Below are 22,612 nucleotides of genomic sequence, written 5' to 3' on the forward strand. Positions count from 1 at the left end.
TTCATCACAGTTACTCACAGACGTGCAGAGTGTGTGGATATCAAAGCTAAGTTTCCACCATGTTTGTAGTCTGTACTGGGACTCATGGAGCATCTCTCTATGAGCACTCAGTGCTTTAAACAGTGAGTCCCAGTTTAACCAGCAGCCTTCACACCACACATCACACAGACATGGAAACTTCAAACCCTCAGACTGAAGTCACTGGCAGTCTCTGGCACCAGCGACTGCGCTAACAAACATACAGCAAACAGTGAAGGTTTGGTAGAGAAAGCTGGTTGGGTAATACCAAGTATGCAGCGGAGGAGGCGGGGTTACATTACTAGATGATTAAACATGAAACTATTTTGCTGATAATAATTGAAACAATTAAAGAAAATCAACAACCTATTTATTCAAGACAATTCATAATTTTATAAACTGGAATGATGAAATTAAATTTGGCTGGATCTGATTATTGGGGGGTCATGACCCCCGTAACCCCCTTGGAAATTACGGGCCTGGTCCTGAGGTCAAATCCACCATCTTTGTTTCAGTGCTTCATGTTCTTATGTTTATTTTGGGCCTCAGAAATGCTCACTCTGTTTGTACATCACTGTCAGCAATAGACTCATTCTGCTGTGGACAGGAACACATGTGACATCACTTCCTGTTTGTTTGTGACTGAAGAGGAAGAAGTTTACAAGGAATCATTTAGAAGAGTTTCAAACATCAACTGATTGAATCTATGAATCTGAAAACGTGTTTGTGAGTGAAAGAGACAGACATGTACAGACTGAACTATCTGTTCAACAGTCAGAGTGTTTCTCTAACAGGAGACACTCTTTACACTCCACTCAGCACAGGGACACTGAGGAACCACGAGACCAGGAACTGAACCCAGGATAAAGAGTTTGAGTGAATGTGGTGTTGAAGGTGTGGAGGTGGATCAGAGTGTCAGAGGAGACTCTGTAGAAGGACAGAGTGCCAGCAGGACAGTCCACATACACTGCTGCTCTGTTAGAGACAGAGGAGGAGGAGGAGGAGGAGGAGGAGATGGATGTTTGTCTGTTATTGTGCCAGACAGACTGAGGACCATCATCAGAGCAGTTCAGACTCCAGGACTGATCATTGTATCCAAACACACAGTCTTCACTGTCTCCTTTCCTTCTGATGCTTCTGTAACTCACTGATATATAAACGTCTCGTCTCCACTCGACCTCCCAGTAACAGCGACCAGTCAGACCATTTCTACACAGCAGCTGAGGATAAACATCAAAGCTGTCTGGATGATCAGGATATGACTGAACCTCCTTCACACGTGTCACCTTCCTGTTGTTGTCAGACAGTTGGAGCTTTGTGTTCACTGTGTTTGTGTCGATTGTGAGTTGACAGGAATCTGATGGAGAGAACAAACACAGTCCAGCTGCAGTTATTGATCCATCATCTGTTCATTGATTGACACTTTGATGATGACTCCTGACATGATGAAGATGGTTGAATGTGTGCTGCTTTGTTTTCATGAATCCCATTAAAAACACACTTACACTTCCTCAGACCTGGTCTCAACCATCGGACTCCAGCAGGCTCCACCCTGAAAGGAGGAGGGGGGTCAGAGCAGCACAGTCAGCATGCACACATGGACATTACATGGCTCTCACACACACACTGTTACACACTGAGCTCAAAGCTCGGCTCCACTGTTTTATTCAAAGAAATCTACATTTATTTATCAGCACATTTAAAAACAGGTTGAGCCAAAGTGCTGCACAGAGTAGAGATAAAATAGGAAACATACACAGTAATTACTATAAAGACTCGTCAGAATTGAAAGCTACAGAGTACAAATGTGTTTCCAACCGGTTTTAAAAATGTCGAGTGTTGGTGACGACCTGATGTGAAGGGCGACTGTTCCAGAGTTTGGCTGCAGCCATCGATAAAACTCACCTCTGTTTTATGTCTAGTTCTGGTCAGAAGCTGCTTATCTGCAGACCTGAGGGCTCGACTTGGATTATTTTTGTTAAAGAGATAAGATGGAGCCAATCCATTCAGAGATTTAAAGACAAACAACAAGATCTGGAAGTGGATTCTACGACGTACTGGTAACCAGTGGAAAAAGCTGGTGATGGGTCACAGAGCCACTGCTGGAACCAGACAATTCATGAGGGAGAGAACTGTGACAGCGCCGTTCCTTCGCTTGACCTCAGTCGCTCTCGTCTGCTCCCTCGTAACACTGCTCTTTATTGAGGTTACATGAATATGCATAAGTTCATTAACATATGACGTTTTACACAGGTATGAACAAAGAGTACCAGTCTGTGCATAGTGTAGGTTTGTGTGTGTGTGTGTGTGTGTGTGTGTGTGTGTGTGTGTGTGTGTGTGTGTGTGTGTGTGTGTGTCCAGATGTGACCCTGTGACCCCAAAGCTGGTGCTAAGAGTCCAGCGGTCCCCCTAACAAAGGGCTCTTATACTTAACCAGACACAGAGTAGGTGTCCTCCTACACCATAAATGAGTAAGAGAAGGTACGACCTCTCTCATGACCCCAAGGTGTGTGTGCATGCCAGAGCACTCTGGAAGGCACACAGAGTCTTTACAGACTACTAAGGATCAAACATCTATCATTATGCAATCGATTATCAAACTCTAAGCATATATGAGTAAATATTTCTAAGCATAAATGACAATCAACAATATAAACCTTACAGCTGGTTTTAATAACAGAATTTATTTGTTTCTCAAATAAGAAAGAGCTATCGAGAAACACTCCTAAATCTTTAGTTCTGAACTTTTCCAGTGGGCCAAAGTCAACATTATTCAATAATGCTAATTCTTTTCTTTTTCTACCATTAGTGGCTAATTCTAATTAGGGGTGGCTACTGTTATTATCTAATGCTAATTTGATGTGAATTAGCATCATCTGTTAATGCTAACTCTTTTCCCTTGCATTATAACGATGTGAGGAGTTAATGCTAAGTATACTGCCATTAGTGGCTAATTCTAATTAGGGGTGAATAATTATTAGCAGTCAATGCTAGTACTGTTTTCTCTTTCCTTATAATAATATGAGCAGTTAATGCTAATTTGATGTGAATTAGCATTATATTAATGAGGAGTTAATGCTAAGTAGGCTGCCATTAGCAGCTAATGCTAATATTGTTTTCCCTTGCTTTCTACAACTTGAGCAGCTATTGCTAAGTAGGCCACTTTGCTCTGCTAAGGATTTGTGTGACCATGATGAAAACTCTGATAAGCTAATGCTGATAAGCTAATGCTGTTTATGGGCCCTGTTAGAATCAATATTTCATTCTCATTCTGTTGTTTGAGAACAATAACAGAAAAATGTAAACTTGAGAACAAATTTATTGTGAATTCAGCTGTGAATGTAGAGTTTGTCATTATTTAAGCTTCCATTTCCAAATGTTAGCTGCTCCTGTTTGCCTCTTTGTGAACACACAGACTGAAATGATTCACAGCCTTGTTTCATCCTTCTGTCACTGTGGACATACAGCATGGGAAACATACACATGGCTGACACTTTATTTGGTACACAGTGGGATCTATCTCAGGTACACCTGTGACCTAAATGTTCCTGCAAACAGACTCCTTGGAGACTCCCTACATAAATATCCATGTACTATCCAGCTAGACTAGTGTGTCTGTCCCTGAAAATATTCCTGCATGTGTGATTGTTTATGTGTCATCTGCAGGAAACAAACAGGAAGTGACTGAAGGACACAGGAAATGTTTCCAGCTCTTCCTCCTCTATCAGACATTCTCTCCATACCTGAGAGTGTCCAGTCTCCAGCCTGGATCCTTCAGTCCAGCCGACAGCAGCTTCATTCCTGAGTCTCCTGGATGATTGTGGCTCAGGTCCAGCTCTCTCAGATGGGAGGGGTTGGAGCTCAGAGCTGAGGCCAGAGAAGTACAGCCTTCCTCTGTGATCAGACAGCCTGACAGACTGCAGACACACAAAACAACAATCCATCTGTTATTCATCTCTATGGCAGCATAACTAAGGGATGGTTCAGGGTCACCTGATCCAGCTCTAACTATAAGCTTTATCAAAAAGGAAAGTTTGAAGCTGATCTTCAAAGTAGAGAGGGTGTCTGTCTCCTGAACTCAAACTAGGAGCTGCTTCCACACCCAGTCCAACATAGCCAGGCTTTCTTTGCTGCTTGACAAAACCTTAAATCCCAGTCAGAGATGATGAGCATCATCACAGGGATGATCATTTCTCTGTTAACCCAGGCTTTCTGCTTCAGGATCTGTGCACGCTCACAGAACAGATGAACTGGTGCCAGAGATCATAAAGAACATCAAACAGACAAATTCAACACTTTAGATGGAAATATGAGATTAATGCTGCAGACAATCATGAACCTGCTGAATTCATGAACATCAAGAATGCAGCGAGTGGTAAAATAAAGATTTGACCTCAGTGTTTCTGTCTATTCCTAACATATTCCTAACATGATAGCTGCACTTTAGAGCTCTAAAACTGGAACTGACACATATTTAAACACTGAGTGTTACTCACAACATTCAGTTCTGACACTCATCCACAGTCCAATAAAGGAAACATGGAGATCACATCAGTTTGTGACCAAAGTCTAATTATTAGTGCAAGTTAACCTGTTATTATCCCGTTAACTCATTAATCGATTAACACAACAATTATTTTATTGCACATTAACAGAGTTTTAAAAATCATGATTATTGTGAAAGTGCTCACTGGCTCTGAATATAAAAGCCATGGGTCACAGGAGGGATGTTGATCAGTGCTGGCTTGAAATGGGCGTCATTATGCGTCTCAACCAATGAGAGCATTGAGGGTGGGCCTAATACTCCTGCAGAGCTCCCATGAGCCGGGACAGAAAGAAAGGGGCGGGGTCAGAAACATGGAGACAGGTACAGATCTTTGACATGTTCATTTTAAACTGTTCCAGAGGGCAGTGTTGATACAACTAAAGTTATTTGGAAGTAAAGTTGAGTTTTTTATCGTTGGAGTACTTCAAGTCTGAAGTATCACTTAAATGCATTACACGCTGTTGATGGCAGCAAACAAACCACCCAAACAAACAGTGGTGGGAGGCTTGGGCAGACTACGCTGGATCAGTTTGTGGGGGAAGTCTAGATAAACTAAAGAAAGACAAGCTAACAGATGCCATAGTGAAGTGAGTAGCTACAAACTGCAGGCCGATTAGTGTTGTTGAAGAAGTCGGTCTGAGGAACGTTCTTAGGATCAACAAATGACGGCATGTATGAGGCTCAAGACGTACCATCACAAGAAGAATACAGGACCTTGTGGGCCACTTTAAACACAGTCCAGCAAACGCTGCAGAATTAGAACAGCAACAAACTGAACGTGGACAAAAGAAAGAGTCACTGATACAAGACAGTCCAACCAGATGGACTTCACTCTGGACATGATTCAGAAGAATCGGCAGAAACGAGCAGCCGCTCAGGGACGCCCCCTACACACAACACCAAGGTTGCCATGGCAACTACAGCTGACAAGGACAGAGTGCAGAGGTTGGAAACACAGCTGGAAGTCTGCAGGTATATTTAACATGATGTATTTCTCAGTGTCCTGTCTGTGTGTGAGAGACAAACAGCCTCTGTATGTGTGTGTAAATACAGCATGAATATGTAGAGGACATGTTTGTGTATATAAGTACATGAATGCTCTACGTCATTTGAAGCTTTGATTCTTGTTTCTGTTGCAGGTCTGTGACTGAACTTCTGGGAGGAGAAAAGTTGGTTTTCATGCTCTGTGATTCTGCCTGTGTTTTGTCATCTCTCTCAGGTGATGGAGAGCTCAGATGATGACCCCGCCTACGTGGTCAAATTCAAGTCTGTATTCAGAACAGACCTGGAGACACGCAAACAAAATGCCAACATTGTATATGTGAAAACTGCTGCTGCACTGGAGCCAGATTCAAGGAGCTCAAGTGTTTACCCAGATCTGAGAGGCTGAAGTTCGGACCTCAGTCACCAACTTACTGAAGGAACAGAGGGTTGTTGGAGGGAAATCTGTGTACAGTTCCAGCCACACTCAAGTACATCTTTGTTGGTTGTAGGACCAGCCTTACTGAGGGCAGATACACATGGAGACACAACCAGGTTCTCAGGTGTCTAGCCGAGAAAGTTGAGTGCAAAAGAAAATCCATCAACGCTCAAATCTTTCAAGAACCAAGAGGAGAGTCAGTTTTCATCAGCATTTGTCCGGGAAGGAGACAAGCCGAGGACAAGCCCCTCAAACCCAGACCTGGGCCCGCTAAAGGCCGCCAGGGATTGGCAGATGCAGGTGGACTTGGATCTGAGGCAGAAGACAGAGGAAGATCAAGGTACGCCAGGTGGAAGTGGGCTGCAGGGGCTTTGTTGCCAGTGCAACAGCGAAGCTGCTTAGAGAGATCGGGATCAGAGGACAGGCGCAACGGCAGGCTATAAGAGAACTAGCTAACACTGCTGAGAGGACCAGTCACTGGCTATGGCTAAAAAGGGCTGACAGCACTTGGGCAGCTAAGGCAGTCAGCTAACCACGAGAGAAAAGAAATCTTCCATTCTTCTCCCCTCTGCTCTTCTTCCCTTTTCTGGGAGGCAGTGGGGAGGTAGAGCGAACAGCCCGATTCGGCGGAAGGTGTGGGAAGCCAGACCAGACGCTCCCCTTCCAGCTCTCCTCTCTCCTATCTTGTCCCTTTTGTCTTACTTGTCTCTATCACCTTTTCTATCCCTTTGAAGAAATGAGGCTCCATAAATGATAAAGTGGTAAGTATTATTTCTCAGTTGCAGTGAATGGAAAATAAACTGTAGGAAACTAAACAGAAGAAGAAGGGAAATAACAATTTAACATAAACCAGTGACACACTCAGGGGCCTGATCAACCCTGGCAGGGGTGTCTAGTGTCTAGAGGGTGTCTAGTGATAATGGCCGAAACACCTGATGAATCCAAGGTCCACTACTGACGATGTGTCCCAAATTTAAAATGATAATCTAGATCGATCTCTAATCCCTAAACCTAACCAAGGAAGGAAAATGGCAGATTAGCTTGGGTAAAAGACCGAAAGTTGAGGCACACAACGATGTGTGCTGCTGGCAAAGTTTCTGGGCTTTCCTCATAACAGCCATCCATCAAGAGTCTCTCCATCTAAAGCAATGCATTATCAGGGACTGTAACATCTAGTCCTTTTAACTGAATCAGTACAAACACACACTTCACACACTCTAAGTCCCTGCACAGTAAATGAGCTGATGAGCGTTTGTGCTGCTACCTGATAACAGAAAAATAGTTCTGCTGGTTCCTGTTCTGAAAACACACATTTATAAATGTTCACTTGCTGCTGATCAAAGGTGCCTGTTATAATGTTATGTTGGTGGCTCCGGACTGTGAGGGGAACTTTGTAAAAAAATAGATCAAAAGTTGACGTCCTGGCAGAGGCAAAGAACTTTGATTTGCTATTTGATTTGATTAGATTCATGTTTCAGCTCAGAGTGACAGAAATACTTGAACTGCTGCTGTGTTAAAGGGAATACTGCTGTTAGAAAGCACCTGATGTGTTTCTGCACACTGAATGTTGCACTTCTCATACTGCAGTACTATTAAAATAAGTACACAATACACTACTTTTGAACTCATGATTGAATGTTGCTGTAACAAAGCCATTAATGGTCATTCAAAGTGTTCATGGTTGCCCAGCAACACAAATGATTGCACAAGTGTGACTGATCCACTTTCTAATGTGTGTGTAGCCCACACTGTGTGTCACTGTGTCACAGGTGAGTCTGTGTATCCAGGTTCTATGAGGAGAACAGGATATAGTGACTGACTCCAGCAGCTTAAAGTCTGACTCCATCCTCCATTTAAATAACTCACAGCAACAACTGAATAGCTTTGCCTTTGTGTAGCTGACACTTCATTTTAATGTCCTTCTATTCTGGTTCATCTGGTTTCAGTTTCTATAAGCACACAGGTTTCATCAGTGACTCTATGACCTCAGTAATCTTTGCTGGGCCTTAATGCTCTGAACAAAGCTGCACATCACAAGACTAAATAGAAATGAATCAGTCTTTCATTTCTCACTGCTGTTTGACTTCAGCTCTCAATGTCCCACCGTAACCCATGGAAAGAATTACTGTCCATCCAGGCTCCTGAACATGAAGCTGATGAAGGAGGAGTATTGTGAGGGCTGATGGAGATGATGATGAGGAATCCAGGAGCAGTGGATGAAAGGCAGCATCACCATGAAGGATCAGTGTGAGAATACATCATCATCCACAAAGAAAACCAGTCTGAGTGTCTGACGCTCTTGTTAGAAAGACGCAGTCGCAGCTTGTGGCTGCAGTTAGCTGGTCTGCTAGTTAGCTGGGAGCTAACTCACTAGATCATTTGATGCTAAACTGTCTAAACTGTGTGAGCAGCTTTCATGGCTGCTCTGTGTTACCCTCAGCCTCTCTTTAACTCAGTTTTTCCTCCTTACAAACTAGAATACCTTCTTTTTTAGCTTCTCCACACCCAAGCTGTGGCTAAGCTACCAGCATGCAGGCTCGGTGTGTCTCACCCAACAATTACACTCGTCACCCAGACGAACACCACTCCACAAGTTCACAACTAGGAGGCACTAAAAGACCACATACAGTGAGATTATCACTAAATGTCTGCTGTGTCTGACGGTGACTTGGATTTTTCCTAACTGGCTACATGAACACGATTAGCTACAGTTCTATCTTTGTAAAAGAGACTCAGCAGCAGATTAGAACCAAACAGAAACATTTCTACTTTTTTTGCAACACCAGCTGAATGTATGGAGCCTAAACTCCAGTGACAATGAGACACATACAGTGTGACTGCTGTGACTTTACAGCTGGGCTTCATTCACTGACATTAGTCAGATATGACTGAATCTATATCACACTTAAAGCTTTCTGTGAATGAAAGAATCAGTGAAAACGAGGCACTTCAGTTGATTTTAAACACAAACTCTGAACATAACCTGATCCAGACCAGGTTATAGGCTCAGCATCAGTAACCATGGTGATGTAGCCAGGTAAACACCGAGCTAGGACAGAGACAGACAAACATTTATGCTCACAATCACTCCAGTTAACCCAGCATGCATGTTTTTGGACTGTGGGAGGAAGCAGAGAACCTGAAGACAACACACACAGGTCACACTATCACCCTTATTTAGACATTAATAATAAATTAATTGATAACGTGATAAATTATTTAATATTTTAAGGAAAACAAAAAAACAAGAAGTCTAAACTACAAAAAACACCAAACCTGCGACCGTGACATATTCAGTCTATTCAAATGTCCAGCATGCATATATGAAGAATGTAACACTGCAGTGAAATGGAGCCCTGCTGATGCAGACGCTCTTCTGGTCTCATACTGACCACCTGCTGAAGCTAACAGGCTAACACTAGCATCACTGCATGTAGCCCCACTCTTCTCACAGCAACAAACAGCTGTCATGGCTCGACTTTTCACTGATTGGCTCAGGTTAACTTGTAAAATATAAAGTCCCAGCAGTACTAGCTGTTTTATATGCTGTTTATAATAAGCTAAATGTGCTGATAATGTGCAAATAGAGCCTGAAGCAGCTAGCACTGTTAGCATCAACACCAAGCCCTGTTACATTTACACAGTGTTAGAGCAATGGCTCCAAATAGCTCTGTAAAAGCCTTCAGAATATAAGCAGGAATCGAACTGGAAGGTTTGGTCAATGAAGTGCTGCTGAAATAAAGCTTTTTGACTGAGAAAATCAGATTTGTCATTTAATTTCAAATGAAAAACAAGAAGTAAACAAAAATCCCTAATTACCCCAGAAACTGATTATTTACATTAAGACATTTTTATCAAGTTAATGTTTGTGCAGCAATATAAATCAGGTTTGAAATGATCAACAATAGAAAAATGTAAATGCTGACCTGAGAGTTTCCATTTTACAGTGTGGACTCTTCACTCCAGCAGACAGAAGCTTCACTCCTGAATCCTGCAGGTCAGAGTTACTCAGGTCCAGCTCTCTCAGACTAGAGGACTGGGAGCTGAGAGCTGAGGACAGAGCTTCACAGCTTCTCTCTGACAGGTCACAGTGACTCAGTCTGAAAAATGGAAGATAAACATTTAACAAACACTGTTGTTACAGTACAGTGAGGGTGCACTGAAGAGTTATTAGATTTAGCAATTAATCCTGTTTTTATTTTTTATTTTTAGAAATCCTTCATTCATATTAAGATATAACAAATGGATGACACTGACATTTACTGACTAAAATATACTGCTCAAAGAAACAACAACAACAAAAGGGCAACATGGTAGTCACACAATGGTTAATTAATTCTGGTATTCTATTGCAAATACCAATTGGGCTCCATGTGCCGGGCAGTGAGGGTAGCGCATTAACACCAAAGTAGCTGACACATTGATCAACATTGATCAATAACTCTCTCTGCTCATTAAATTATCATAAAACTATTGCAGAAGTTTTTTTTCCAAGTAGTGGATTGTTATTGGTTAATCCTGTCAACTGATGAAAAGCACAACATAACTTGATCTCACCTCAGAGTATTCAGTTTACAGTGTGGACTTCTCAGTCCTGCAGAAAGAAACGTCAATGCTGAATGATGCAGGTTGTTGTTACTCAGGTCCAGCTCTCTCAAACTGGAGGATTGGGAGCTGAGAACTGAGGACAGAGCATCACAGCCTCTCTCTGAGAGGTCAGGAACACTCAGCCTGAAAAACAAACACAAAATAAAAACATAATTTGAAAAACTGTTATTTGATAATAATGTTTGTGATTAATTTAAATTACTTCTTATGCTGAACCTGTACATCAAAGACAAATGTCAGTGTGCATTAATATTTATGGTTAACTAAAAAATGTTTTAGTTTTAAAAATGTTCCCTGTTTAAATATAAAGACCTGGAACTTGTTCATTGAAGGCAACGCTAAACAAAAACAAGTGATGAGTCCTCATTCTGTGAACAGGTGATGAGTGTGTAAGCATTCAGCAATGAGAGGGAAGGCTGGCTCACATCCTGGTGAGTGAGGGCTTGTCAAGATATGATCGAGAGATTCTGGGAGACTGAACCAGTGAACTTTTCATGGAAATTATTTCTACTAAAGCAGATATAGTGATTAGTCCTTCCATCAGTCGTCCACAAAGCAGTGAGATAAAGTCTCAAGTCTCATTCTGCACAGTGTAAATGTCAGTGTCCTCTGGGTCCTCACTGATCATTGTATTCTGTCACAAACTGTCATGGTTCACAGACTGCATAAAGTCGGAAATCAAAGTGATGACATAGGAGAGATTGAAAAAAAAATCAAGCAAATAAATCTGTCAACAAGAAACGTGAAGAAACACGATGAATCTGATTGAATCTGCCAGCAGCTGCAGATCCTGGGAACTGTACTGGTGAGGCTGATTGTAACATATAGAAGTTAACTCATCTCCAGCTGAGCAATAAGACCAGAGGAGGAATGAGGGAGTTGATGATTATCACCTATGGCTCCATCACAGTCTTTGGACGTCTTCAGTCAGTGGAGAATGATGCTGCTCGGCTTTTAACCAGCACATGAAATAGACTGGACATTACTCCAGTTTAATCTCTTTACACTGGTAACCAGTTCATGTTAGAATTCATTTAAAATTTCAGTCCTTACTTTTAGAGCTCGGTGTGGTCAAGTCCCAGCCTATATTTATGACCTTCTAGAACCCTACACCTCTTCTCACAGTCTGAGATCTTCCAGTCAAAGGCTGTTAATGGTCCCACTAACTCATTTGTTCAGACTCTAGTATTCAAATTGGCCTTTAACTAGTTTTAGGCCGTATGATGTTCAGTGTTTGCAGTTTAATGTGTTTTTATTGCCTGTTTCTATTGTAAAGCACGTTGTGTTTTTTCACCTGTGAAAACTGCGGTATAAAGTAGAGATGGCACGATACCACTTTTTTATGTCCGATACCGATACCGATATCATAAATTTGGATATCTGCCGATACCGATATGAATCCGATATAGTGTGTTTTTTAATCAATAAAACTGTTTTTTAATATCTGGCTGCATTTTGTATAAGTTCATACTCAAGTTTAAATAAACAACAACACTAAAGCTATTCTGTTATACCTGTGTGTAAAAAATACACTGCACCCAAAATATTTCATAGTTCAGCAACACTGATCAATCTAATAAACCTTACCTAACTTAAAACCTAACTTAAACCTACTCCATCCTCCCTATTCTGGTATTTTAAAGAGTACTTAGCAGAAATATTAAGCAACCTAACTAATAGGGTTGCAAACTCCCAACAAAAAAAAAAAAAAAAAAAAAAAAAATAGGGAACCACCCCCACCCTCCACCTCATGATGCTTAATCGATGTAATCAACTTTAATTTGATGCAGGGTGAAAAAAATGCACAGAAACAAATTATTTTTCAAGAATAATTAAATAGATTCAAAATCTTTCTTCTACAGAATTGCAGAATTCACAGATGGTACTTTCCCAAAGGAAAAAGTACTATAGCTTACTAGGGTATATTAGACTTAAGAGTTACTATATACAGTAATGGACTTCTATACATTTTACATCAGATTAAAACTTTGGGTGTAAGATTCAGATATTTATTTATTAAAAGCTAGATATTTTAAATGAGAATAAGAAAGAAAAGTATGTCTTTGTGCCCCCTTTTCCCTGTTCATGCCCTATCGGCCCCCCTGGCTAAACTTTGCTAGATCCGCCCCTGCACAGTTACCAGCCGTCAGCTACGTAGAAAAGGATCCTGGTCTAGAAAGTAATATTAAATAAATTCTAACAACAGCTTATCAACATGCTGCTGTTGTTCAGCCGCTGGTTTCCTCTTTCTGGTGCGAAGTGGGCCAAAAACAAAGAAGAGAGACGGACTCGCGACAGAAAAGCCGATCAGCTGATCATTAAGCAGTTTCATGAAGTAGCGGCAGGAGAGGGAGAGAGAGAGAGGCAGTCGCTCCATATATCGGTTGTTAAGCTTAACGTGGGAATGCTTTACAAACATTCAGAGATGAACTTACACACTTGCTTTACTTCTCTCTGGGATAACTTCCTCGGAGATGAAATGCTGGATTGGTAGCGAGGCTACAAATAAACACAGCCGCTCTATCACATGAGGCATACTGCTGCAACTGCTACGGTTATGAGCCGAGTTACGCCGTGTTGCAAGTTTTGTGAGATGCTTTTTTTGATATTTAATGGATCGGAGTACATTTTTTATTTTTCGCCGATATCCGATCCAGTAATTTAGGTCAGTATCGGACCGATACCGATACGTAATATCGGATCGGTCCATCTCTAGTATAAAGTTTACTTACAGGATGATTCTGGATATGACTTTGATAAAAACTGAAACCGAGAAATATTTAAGACCCTCTGACATTTACTGCTGCTATCAAACATTAAATAAAACCTACTTTATTTAGTGCTGATGATCATTTAATTAAATATGTTTAAAATTTTAAGCAGCCATCACACATGACACTGTTTATGTTATAAATAAAAGACTGATTACAGATGTACTCACAGAGCTTTGTTGGAGGCTTTGACCACTGGCAGCAGCCTCAGAAGAGCCTCCTCTGAAGGAGAGTATTTCTGCAGGTCAAACACATCCAGATCTTTTTCTGATGACAGTAAGATGAAGACCAGAGCTGACCACTGAGCAGGAGACAGATTACCATCAGAGATAAGTCCTAATGTTATGTATTGTTGGATCTCCTCCACTAGAGAACGATCATTCAGTTCATTCAGACAGTGGAGCAGATTGATGCTTTTCTCTGCAGACAGATTCTCATTGAGCTTCTTCTTGATGTACTGAACTGTTTTCTTATTGGTCTGTGAGCTACTTCCTGTCTGTGTCAGCAGACCTCGTAGAAGAGTCTGATTGGTCTGCAGTGAAAGACCCAGGAGGAAGCGGAGGAACAAGTCCAGGTGTCCATTTGGACTCTGTAAGGCTTTGTTCACAGCACTCTGGTGGAGAGACTCTTTTGGTCTAAAAGAGCTAGACCGCATGGACGTTGTTTGTTGTTCTTCCAGCAGATTGAGTCCAGAGTTGATGAAGGTCAGATGGACATGAAGAGCAGCCAGAAACTCCTGAACACTCAGATGGATGAAGCAGAACACCTTGTCCTGGTACAGTCCTCTCTCCTCTTTAAAGATCTGTGTGAACACTCCTGAGTACACTGAGGCTGCTCTGATATCGATGCCACACTCTGTCAGGTCTGATTCATAGAAGATCAGGTTTCCTTTCTGCAGCTGATCAAAAGCCAGTTTTCCCAGAGACTCAATCATCTTCCTGCTCTCTGGACTCCAGTGTGGATCTGTCTCAGCTCCTCCATCATACTTGACCTTCTTCACTTTGGCCTGAACCACCAGGAAGTGGATGTACATCTCAGTCAGGGTCTTGGGCAGCTGTCCTCCCTCTCTGGTTTTCAGCACATCCTCCAGAACTATAGCAGTGATCCAGCAGAAGACTGGGATGTGGCACATGATGTGGAGGCTTCGTGATGTCTTGATGTGGGAGATGATCCTGCTGGCCTGCTGCTCATCTCTGAATCTCTTCCTGAAGTACTCCTCCTTCTGTGGGTCAGTGAACCCTCTGACCTCTGTCACCATGCCAACACAGTCAGGAGGGATCTGATTGGCTGCTGCAGGTCGTGTGGTTATCCAGAGGCGAGCTGAGGGAAGCAGTTTCCCCCTGATGATGTTTATCAGCAGCACATCCACTGAGGTGGACTTTCTAGGGTCAGTTAGGATTGTAGTTTTGTGGAAGTCCAGAGGAAGTCGACACTCATCCAGACCATCAAAGATGAACACAACCTGGAAGTCTTCAAAGCTGCAGATTCCTGCTTCTTTGGTTTCAGTAAAGAAGTGATGAACAAGTTCCACCAAGCTGAACGTTTCCTCTTTCAGCACATTCAGCTCTCTGAAAGTGAATGGAAATATGAACTGGATGTCCTGGTTGGCTTTGTCTTCAGCCCAGTCCAGGGTGTATTTCTGTGTTAAGACTGTTTTCCCAATGCCAGCCACTCCCTTTGTCAGCACTGTTCTGATTGGTTCGTCTCTTCCAGGTGAGGCTTTAAAGATGTCTTCTTGTCTGATGGTTGTTTCTGGTCTGTCTGGTTTCCTGGATGCTGTTTCAATCTGTCTGACCTCATGTTCATCATTGACCTCTGCAGTCCCTCCCTCTGTGATGTAGAGCTCTGTGTAGATCTGATTCAGAAGGGTTGGGTTTCCTGCTTTAGCGATGCCCTCAAACACACACTGGAACTTCTTCTTCAGGGTGGATTTAAGGTTACAGTGACAAACAGCAGCTGGAAGTTCTGAATAATAATGATAAAAATGCAACTTCAACAATCATATTTTACAAAACGCTGATGACAGTTTCTGAGCCACTGAGAAATGACTGAACACACTGGTGTCATAAGTGTCTCATTTATCTAACAGGTTAAAACCTTAAGTAAGAAATCCTCTTACTGCTCTGCAGACGGTCAGCCAGCTCCTGCTGCTTCATTCTCCTCAGGAAGTCCACTGTGATCTTCACAAATGCCTCTCTGCTGCTTCTCTGCTCATCATCCTCCCTCTGAAACTTCAAGCATTGGGGCTTATTTGGATTCAGAACCTTCTGGATCTTCTTCAGCTCGGTCTTCACAAAAGTCATGATGTTGTCCTCCAGCAGCTGGAACAGGATACTTTACGAATGAGCCACCACTCTGAACTTCAGTCTCCACAACATCCACTTCTTTATGATCAAGGAGCATATCATCCACGATCTCCTCACCAATTGTAAGTCTGACTTTATCTGATTAACTGAGACTTTGTCCACAACTCCATGATCCCAAAACATTGATTCTGTTCATATGAATGCAGCGATTTCAGTGGGAGAAACATTTCACTGGTGTTCAGAGCTGAACTACCAACGGGTTGATGATCGAAGCCAGAAACCTGGAGATGTTTCAGGTGACTGAGTTGATTGTACAGACAGCTGGTCTTAAAGGTTCACTCTGTTTACACATACAGATCAGTGTTTAAGGTTTGACTCTCATCATCCACGGGAGCACAAACTGGGCGTCATCAGGACGCTACAACACAGAACAAACACCATCCCCACAGACACAGCAGCCAGGGAAGCAGAAGAGCATCACATCCAGAGGGTCCTGAGTAGGGCTGCTCAATTAATCGAATTTTAATCTAAATTACAATCTGAGCTTTCAACGATCATTAAAAATGACTGAGCCGATTATTAGCACCTCCCTCGTGCTTTACTCTCACGCTGCTCTGTGTGGTAAAACGAGCGCCCCTCTCTGCGATTCGAACACGCATCACAACAATTAAGAGGACCCGAGGGAAGCTCGGAAAGCTAAGCAGAAGTTATTTGGAGAGGATAATGGCTGCTGAAGAAAGAATGCCGTTGGTTGAAAAGAGAGGTAAAACGACTTCAGTGGTGTGGAAACATTATGGCTTTGCGGAGTCAGACATGGATCGAGTAGACATAGTGTGTAAACTTTGCTTTGTCGTAGCTGCACCACAGAGCAACACCACAAATTTATTCAATCATTTGAAGACCGCTCACAAAGTGACATACGATCAAACAATGAAGGAGCAGCAACTTTAGTTGACGTACCTCAATGTCAGTTTGATGCAATTGTGCATTGTGTGGCTACACAGCTTGCCTTGATGTTTGGCTATTTGTATGCATAAATACTGTGCAGTATTTTGAAGTTTGCTAAACATAGATGTTTACATTTTTTCATTTATTTTTTATATTGCAAACATTTGCACTGTTATCAGTATTTGCAGACTATTATATATTATTTTTTGACAATCTTTAAAGCCATTATTCAATGCATTGTTAAATAAATATCGTCAAATAATCGAGATCTCAATTTCAGTGAAAATAATCGTGATTATCATTTTTGCCATAATCGAGCAGCCCTAGTCCTGAGTAAATATGAATGCTGGTTTGAGGGCGGAGTCAAGGAGGCCATTTACATGAAAAGGAAAAGACCATCTCTGAATGGAGGAGGGGCCTAAGGGTACATCTGTCACCATCTTACAATGCTGTGATTGCAGCCATTCCCCAACTCTCTGTGAATGGGACTCATGGCCATTGATCAGTGGTTGTTGATCAATGGTCCTGACAATATGCGTACCAATGATCAATGAACTGACCTCACAGTCCATTGTTCTTTCAGTGCTGCTGGTTTCAGTCATTATACAAATGTCCTGTTTATAAGGTTGGAAACCTGCAGTCAGCTGAGACTGAAGACGTCACCTGATGATGATCAAACGTTTCTCCCACTGAAAACGTCCAGATGAACAGAATCAACCTTTTTGGGATTTACTTACCTGGATGATTGAGCATCAAGACACAACTCTGTGACTTTTCTCAGTTGAATAAATCCTCTCCTCCAGGTTTGTTTACATCTACCAGCCCTGTGGCTCTGCCCAGGGACAATAATCTATGTGAGAGGTGGAAAGTCATACAGGTGTCTGCTCCTGCCTTCAGTTATTTTTATCTACTGTGTGTCAACTGGCTGAACCTACTCCAGCTGTCTACCATCCCCCTAAACTCAACAATGACTTAGTGATCTATCCATTCTCTGACCAAACACATCCTGCTGCAGGATGTTAACATAGCAGCCAATGATGATCCCACTCACTGTGAACAACACATTTGGACCTGATGTGCTGCTCTGGTTTACACGTGAACTTTGACTGCTGTCACCAACTTGAGAGGCTCTACAGAAAAACTGGACTTGTCCACAAACAGATTTATAAAAATCATAAACTACATTACAAGGACAGCATTGCTCAATCAACTCTAATTACTATGGCCATGTTATCTCTTCTAATTAAGGCACAGACACTCAAACTTGCTGCTTTCAGTGAGAAGTCAAATGTCTGAATATGAGCTGGAAGCTGCTGAGAGTCCTCCTCCTTCCCATGGGGTTTACTTTCTCTACTACTTTCACTATAAACACGCCCCTTTCATGCACCTGCAGAGGGCCACCAGCAGATGGAGCTGTCTTAAACAAATCCACTTGGATAGTTAGCTGTAGATGATTTTCTCAGTAATATTGTAGGATTTTGAGTTGTTCTTTAGATTTATTTAAACTCTTATATTGTGGAAAAGTGTTAAACGACCCATAATTTCTCTGTACTTTTCACAAGAGCAGCCAGACCTTCAGCTAGTTTTTCTTTTGCTCTGCAGGCTTTATGAAGGTGTGTCAAAGTTGTTCTTTGGCTGCTTTTTAAATCATTTTCAGTCCTCGTACAGGAACCTTCTTCAAGCTAAATCCAAGTGTGTTAGACCAGAGTTAACTTGATATCTGTGGGTGTGTAACTCTTAGAAGCTGATTGGCTGCTTTTTATGGGGGCTGGGTCTTTGGAAAGTGAGCAAACCACAGTTTTAGTAACACACCCTGAACTGCACACTTTAACAAACAACATGAGATTTTAACAGTAATGTAAAAATCCTGTGATTCATTGTTATTAAGCACAAACACATCTATGGCCCCGTTTCCATTAGTAGCTGCTCAGATGGACTCACCACAGGTCGCCACGACCGGACTGGATCCACTGGTTTCCATTACAGTTGAGGACCACCTAATGTGGTCGTCTCAATACAGCCCAGTGTCGACTCACATCATTAGTAAGTGCTAATGCTGCTAATTTCCATCATATCTGTCATTGACAAAGTTATCGTAGAAACAGTTATTCAGCTTCATTCCCACTGATCTCGACTACAAACTGTTTCACTTTGGTTTTTGTTTAAAGCCTCGATGTTTAAAACGTTTCCCTGTGATCACATTTGACGGTCTGATTTCAAAGTTTGTTTCTTTTGGTCATTTAGTCCACAGAGTCCTTGGTGTTCTGAAAGGGACCTATAAACAAATGTATTATTATTAATATTAATAATAAAGTAGTTGTTGTACATGTACAGACCATAAATATGGAGTCCAGCTGTGTTTGATGCTGCTGGGCAGACTGACCACTGGGAACCTCTGAGCTCTGCTGGTCCACTCTGTGGAGCACACACACACACACACACACACACACACACACACACACACACACACACACACACACACACACACGTAATATATGAATTTAGCCTCTAAAATCTGTGTTCAATCAGTGTTGCTGCTTTCCTGTGTCTGACCTCACGTATGTGCTTCTGAAAAGAACCGTTAACATTTCCCGTAAACACTTTTAAACCTGTGAAAAATCCTTTTTAGAACAGTTTAAGCTGTTATATGTTGAACTCTTGGATGACATCATATTAAATGCTGTGGATTCAGAATCTGATGTCACTCAAGTTTACATGTGTGAAGGCAGACGAGTCAGTACTTTTGGTAATACAGTGTAAAGTTGAATTTATTGATTGATTTCCATGAACAGCACTGTGGTTCAGTGTTTAACAGTGTTAACATTCTTTGTGTTTATTCTGCATTTACTTCATTATATGGTGTAAACGTCTGTTACAAGCTTAAATATAAAGTTGAAAAAATGTAATTGTATTGATCAAGTAATTGTGATTAATCACGATTAATGACAGAAAATTGTGTCATTAATTAGTCATTTTTTTAATCTACTGACAGCACTAGTGTTTACTCTTGTGCCTCCAACTGTTTTACGCCCTTTTGACACCTTCGTGGTCAAAAGTGTACACGCACAAAATCTACAATAAAATCCTCATGCAACAATAGGACAGACACACAATCCATTTATCTCTTTGTCTCAAACACACACACGTGTATTCAAAGCCTTGATTTGTTCATATTTCATTTGTTGTGTTTTTATCTGCAGCGTTTTCAGTGTTGGTGCATTTTACACCAAAAATGTTTCCATTGATGAATCAGATTGATATGAATGTGTTTCACACACATCCATACAAATCACTCCCTGGTGGTCACATGACTCTATAACATAACAGGAGTCATGTGACAAGAGTTTCATGCTGTGGCCTAAAATGTCAAAATGGTTGAATGTGGTGGAGTAAAATGTGGAATATAAAGTACTTTTCTTCAATATGAAATGTTTGCAGGGCCTGACAGGAGGTGGACGGACGCTCTGATCACTTCCTGTTTGCTGAAGTGGGTTTTCAGTTGTGTGCAAACCAAAGGCTTGTTTTTAAGACACAGTTTAAATGGGATTGAGGGAATGACGTGTTTGCACTGCAGTTTATATCCAACAACATCAAGCAGTTTAATCAAAGAGTTCATGTTACTAACAGCTAGAGCTGGGCGATAAAACGATAACGATATGTATTGCGAAATAACTTTTTCTCGATAGAAAAATTAAACTATTGCGATAGACCTCATCTCTCTTGTCCTCTTAAAAAAAAAAAAAAAAGAACAGCCAATCCAAATTAAGTAGCGCAGAGCCGAACCAATCACAGCCGCAGCGTCACGTCACATGACTTGTTACGACAGCACAAGCGCCAAGGCGCACATGTGTATTTGTTTTGCAGCCGGGCCGCCCAGGTAATGAAGGAAATGAGTTTGCCGACTAGAGAAAAATCAACCGAGGCGTGAGCGAAGGTTACCGAAGAAAAAACAGATGGTGGTTCCAGTGCCGGAGAGCTTGTCGAACGGAAGGGCCACAGAAGTTCCGTGGTGTGAAGGTATTTCGCTATTTCAAGTCTGACAAAAACAGAGTAGCGCGCACTGTAAATTGTGCCGAAAGCAAGTCTGGATATACAATAAAGCGGTGCATGCTCAATCTCTGACTGAAAGCGCTGATTCGTCATTCGGCTTTTGTCAGACTAAAGTAACTGTTAAAACTGTTTGAAAAGCTAAGCTATACAACAAGGAGAGATTGATGCTACGTCCACACGTGCCGGGTATTTTTGAAAACGCAGATTTTTCTATGCGCGTTTGCACCTTTAAATCCACACGTGGCGGCGTTTTCAGTCACTGAAAACGGAGATTTCTAAAAACGCCTGCCAGGGTGGATATTTTCAAAACTCCGCGTTTTGCATTTACGTGTGGACAAGAAAACGGAGAAAACGCAGCGTCAAAGGTGTGCGCCTTTTTGACGCCACACTGTGCGCCACGTTATTGTTTCGGTGAAATGAATTTCTACAATACTGTTACTGTTAATTGTACTCTCTGCAGTGTTTAAATGCTTACATATACACACACAGTTAATGTCCCTCCACACATACGACTCGGTTCTGTTTCTATGCCCCATCTTTGTTTACTATTTCCTACCGAGGCTTCTAGACTTCTGATTGGCCAACATTTCTACACGGTTAGGAATATATCGCCACCTGTTGCTTTGGCATGTTCCTAGCAGCGTTTTCCTTCATTTCTGCGTTTTACGTGTGGACGGGATTATTTTTAAAACGAAAACGGAAAATCTCCGTTTTCAAAAATACCCGATATGCGTGTGGACGTAGCCTGAGAATTTCCTTTTAGTTCTCAGTTTATTTGATATTGACAAAAGTTAGTCAATTTTGTCTGTTCTTCTGTAAAACGACCTAAGATTTATTTTTAGAATTAAAACTTTGTTTCTAAGTGGAATTGACAATTTAGTGGTCTGTTTTGTTTGTTCTATTTTGAAACTTAAACGCTTTAGCGGCTGCCTTTTGTGTAGTTTACAATATTTGCCTTTATCTGAAACTGAAGTCTCATGTTCCTTAAGTACATCTACCCTGTTGAACTTATTATGGGAAATAAATATTTTAATTAAAACAAGCTGCTAATTATTTCACATTTTACTTGTGAGAAACGGCACATTTAAATCTTACAAATATAGTTATTTGGCTTATATCGTGATATATATCGTTATCGCCTGAAATGAAAAAAACATATCGTGATATGAAAAAATCTTATATCGCCCAGCTCTACTAACAGCTCACCTCTCTGCAGCAGACACAGGCTGGACTTTAAAATCAATGGGAAGACCTTTAGACCCGTCACTCTGTAAGGACACAGAGCTGGGTGGAGGTCCAGGTGGGTTCCTGTGAATAATGATGGAGCAGTGATGTGAGTGCTGAGCTGTGACATGGAGAAGAGTCATGGACAGTTAGAGATGGTCATCTCACCTCTGAGCTTTGGTCTGGCTCTCATGTTCCCCACACAGAGTGCTTTTAGAGGGAGGGACTCCCTCCTCTCTGTCCTCACACTGATCCATGCTGCTGAACTCACATCAGCTCACACACACTTTCTACCTTCACCTGCAGAGGAAACACAAATCATTCATGTGCACATCAACTGAAATCCTCCTTTCCATCATGTGTGCTGTCCAAATATCAGCTGCTTCTTTCCTGCTTCATCTCAGTGTCAGCTGAATGCAGTCAGACAGCAGTGTGAGGCAGAGGAAGCTGCCATCAGCTGCTCTACTATCAGTCCACTAGATGGAGCCGTGAAGCACACACGATGCATTCACTGACACACACTAATTCACTGGTAATGAGAAGCTTCTTCCATTCAGTAATTCAGTGAGCTTCATCAACCACCAACTCTGCTGATGCTCTCATTCGTGGACTCTGATCACAAACTAAAAGCAGCTTTTTAACTCGTGTCTTTAAGGGTTCTTAGCTTTAGCTTAGCGTTAGGATGCTGTGTCACTAGCTTAGCGTCAGAGCTCTGCAGGGG

The 22,612-nt window shown here is 41.7% G+C and overlaps 1 protein-coding gene across 1 annotated transcript; it reads right to left on the reverse strand.

Annotated features, from left to right (window-relative positions):
- Positions 1 to 833: 833 nt before the first annotated feature.
- On the reverse strand, positions 834 to 22,115 carry LOC120434817 (NACHT, LRR and PYD domains-containing protein 12-like; the record flags this gene model as incomplete). The annotated part of the gene is made up of 9 exons (XM_039603214.1): positions 834 to 1,375; positions 1,524 to 1,570; positions 9,911 to 10,084; positions 10,542 to 10,715; positions 13,534 to 15,328; positions 15,483 to 15,684; positions 18,954 to 19,032; positions 21,874 to 21,975; positions 22,060 to 22,115. Coding segments are annotated over 9 exons (3,171 nt in total), but the record flags the coding sequence as incomplete, so codon positions are not given.
- Between the last annotated feature and the right edge of the window lie 497 nt (positions 22,116 to 22,612).

The sequence above is a fragment of the Oreochromis aureus genome, linkage group 3 (genome assembly GCF_013358895.1).
Source record: "Oreochromis aureus strain Israel breed Guangdong linkage group 3, ZZ_aureus, whole genome shotgun sequence".
Lineage (NCBI taxonomy): Eukaryota > Metazoa > Chordata > Actinopteri > Cichliformes > Cichlidae > Oreochromis > Oreochromis aureus.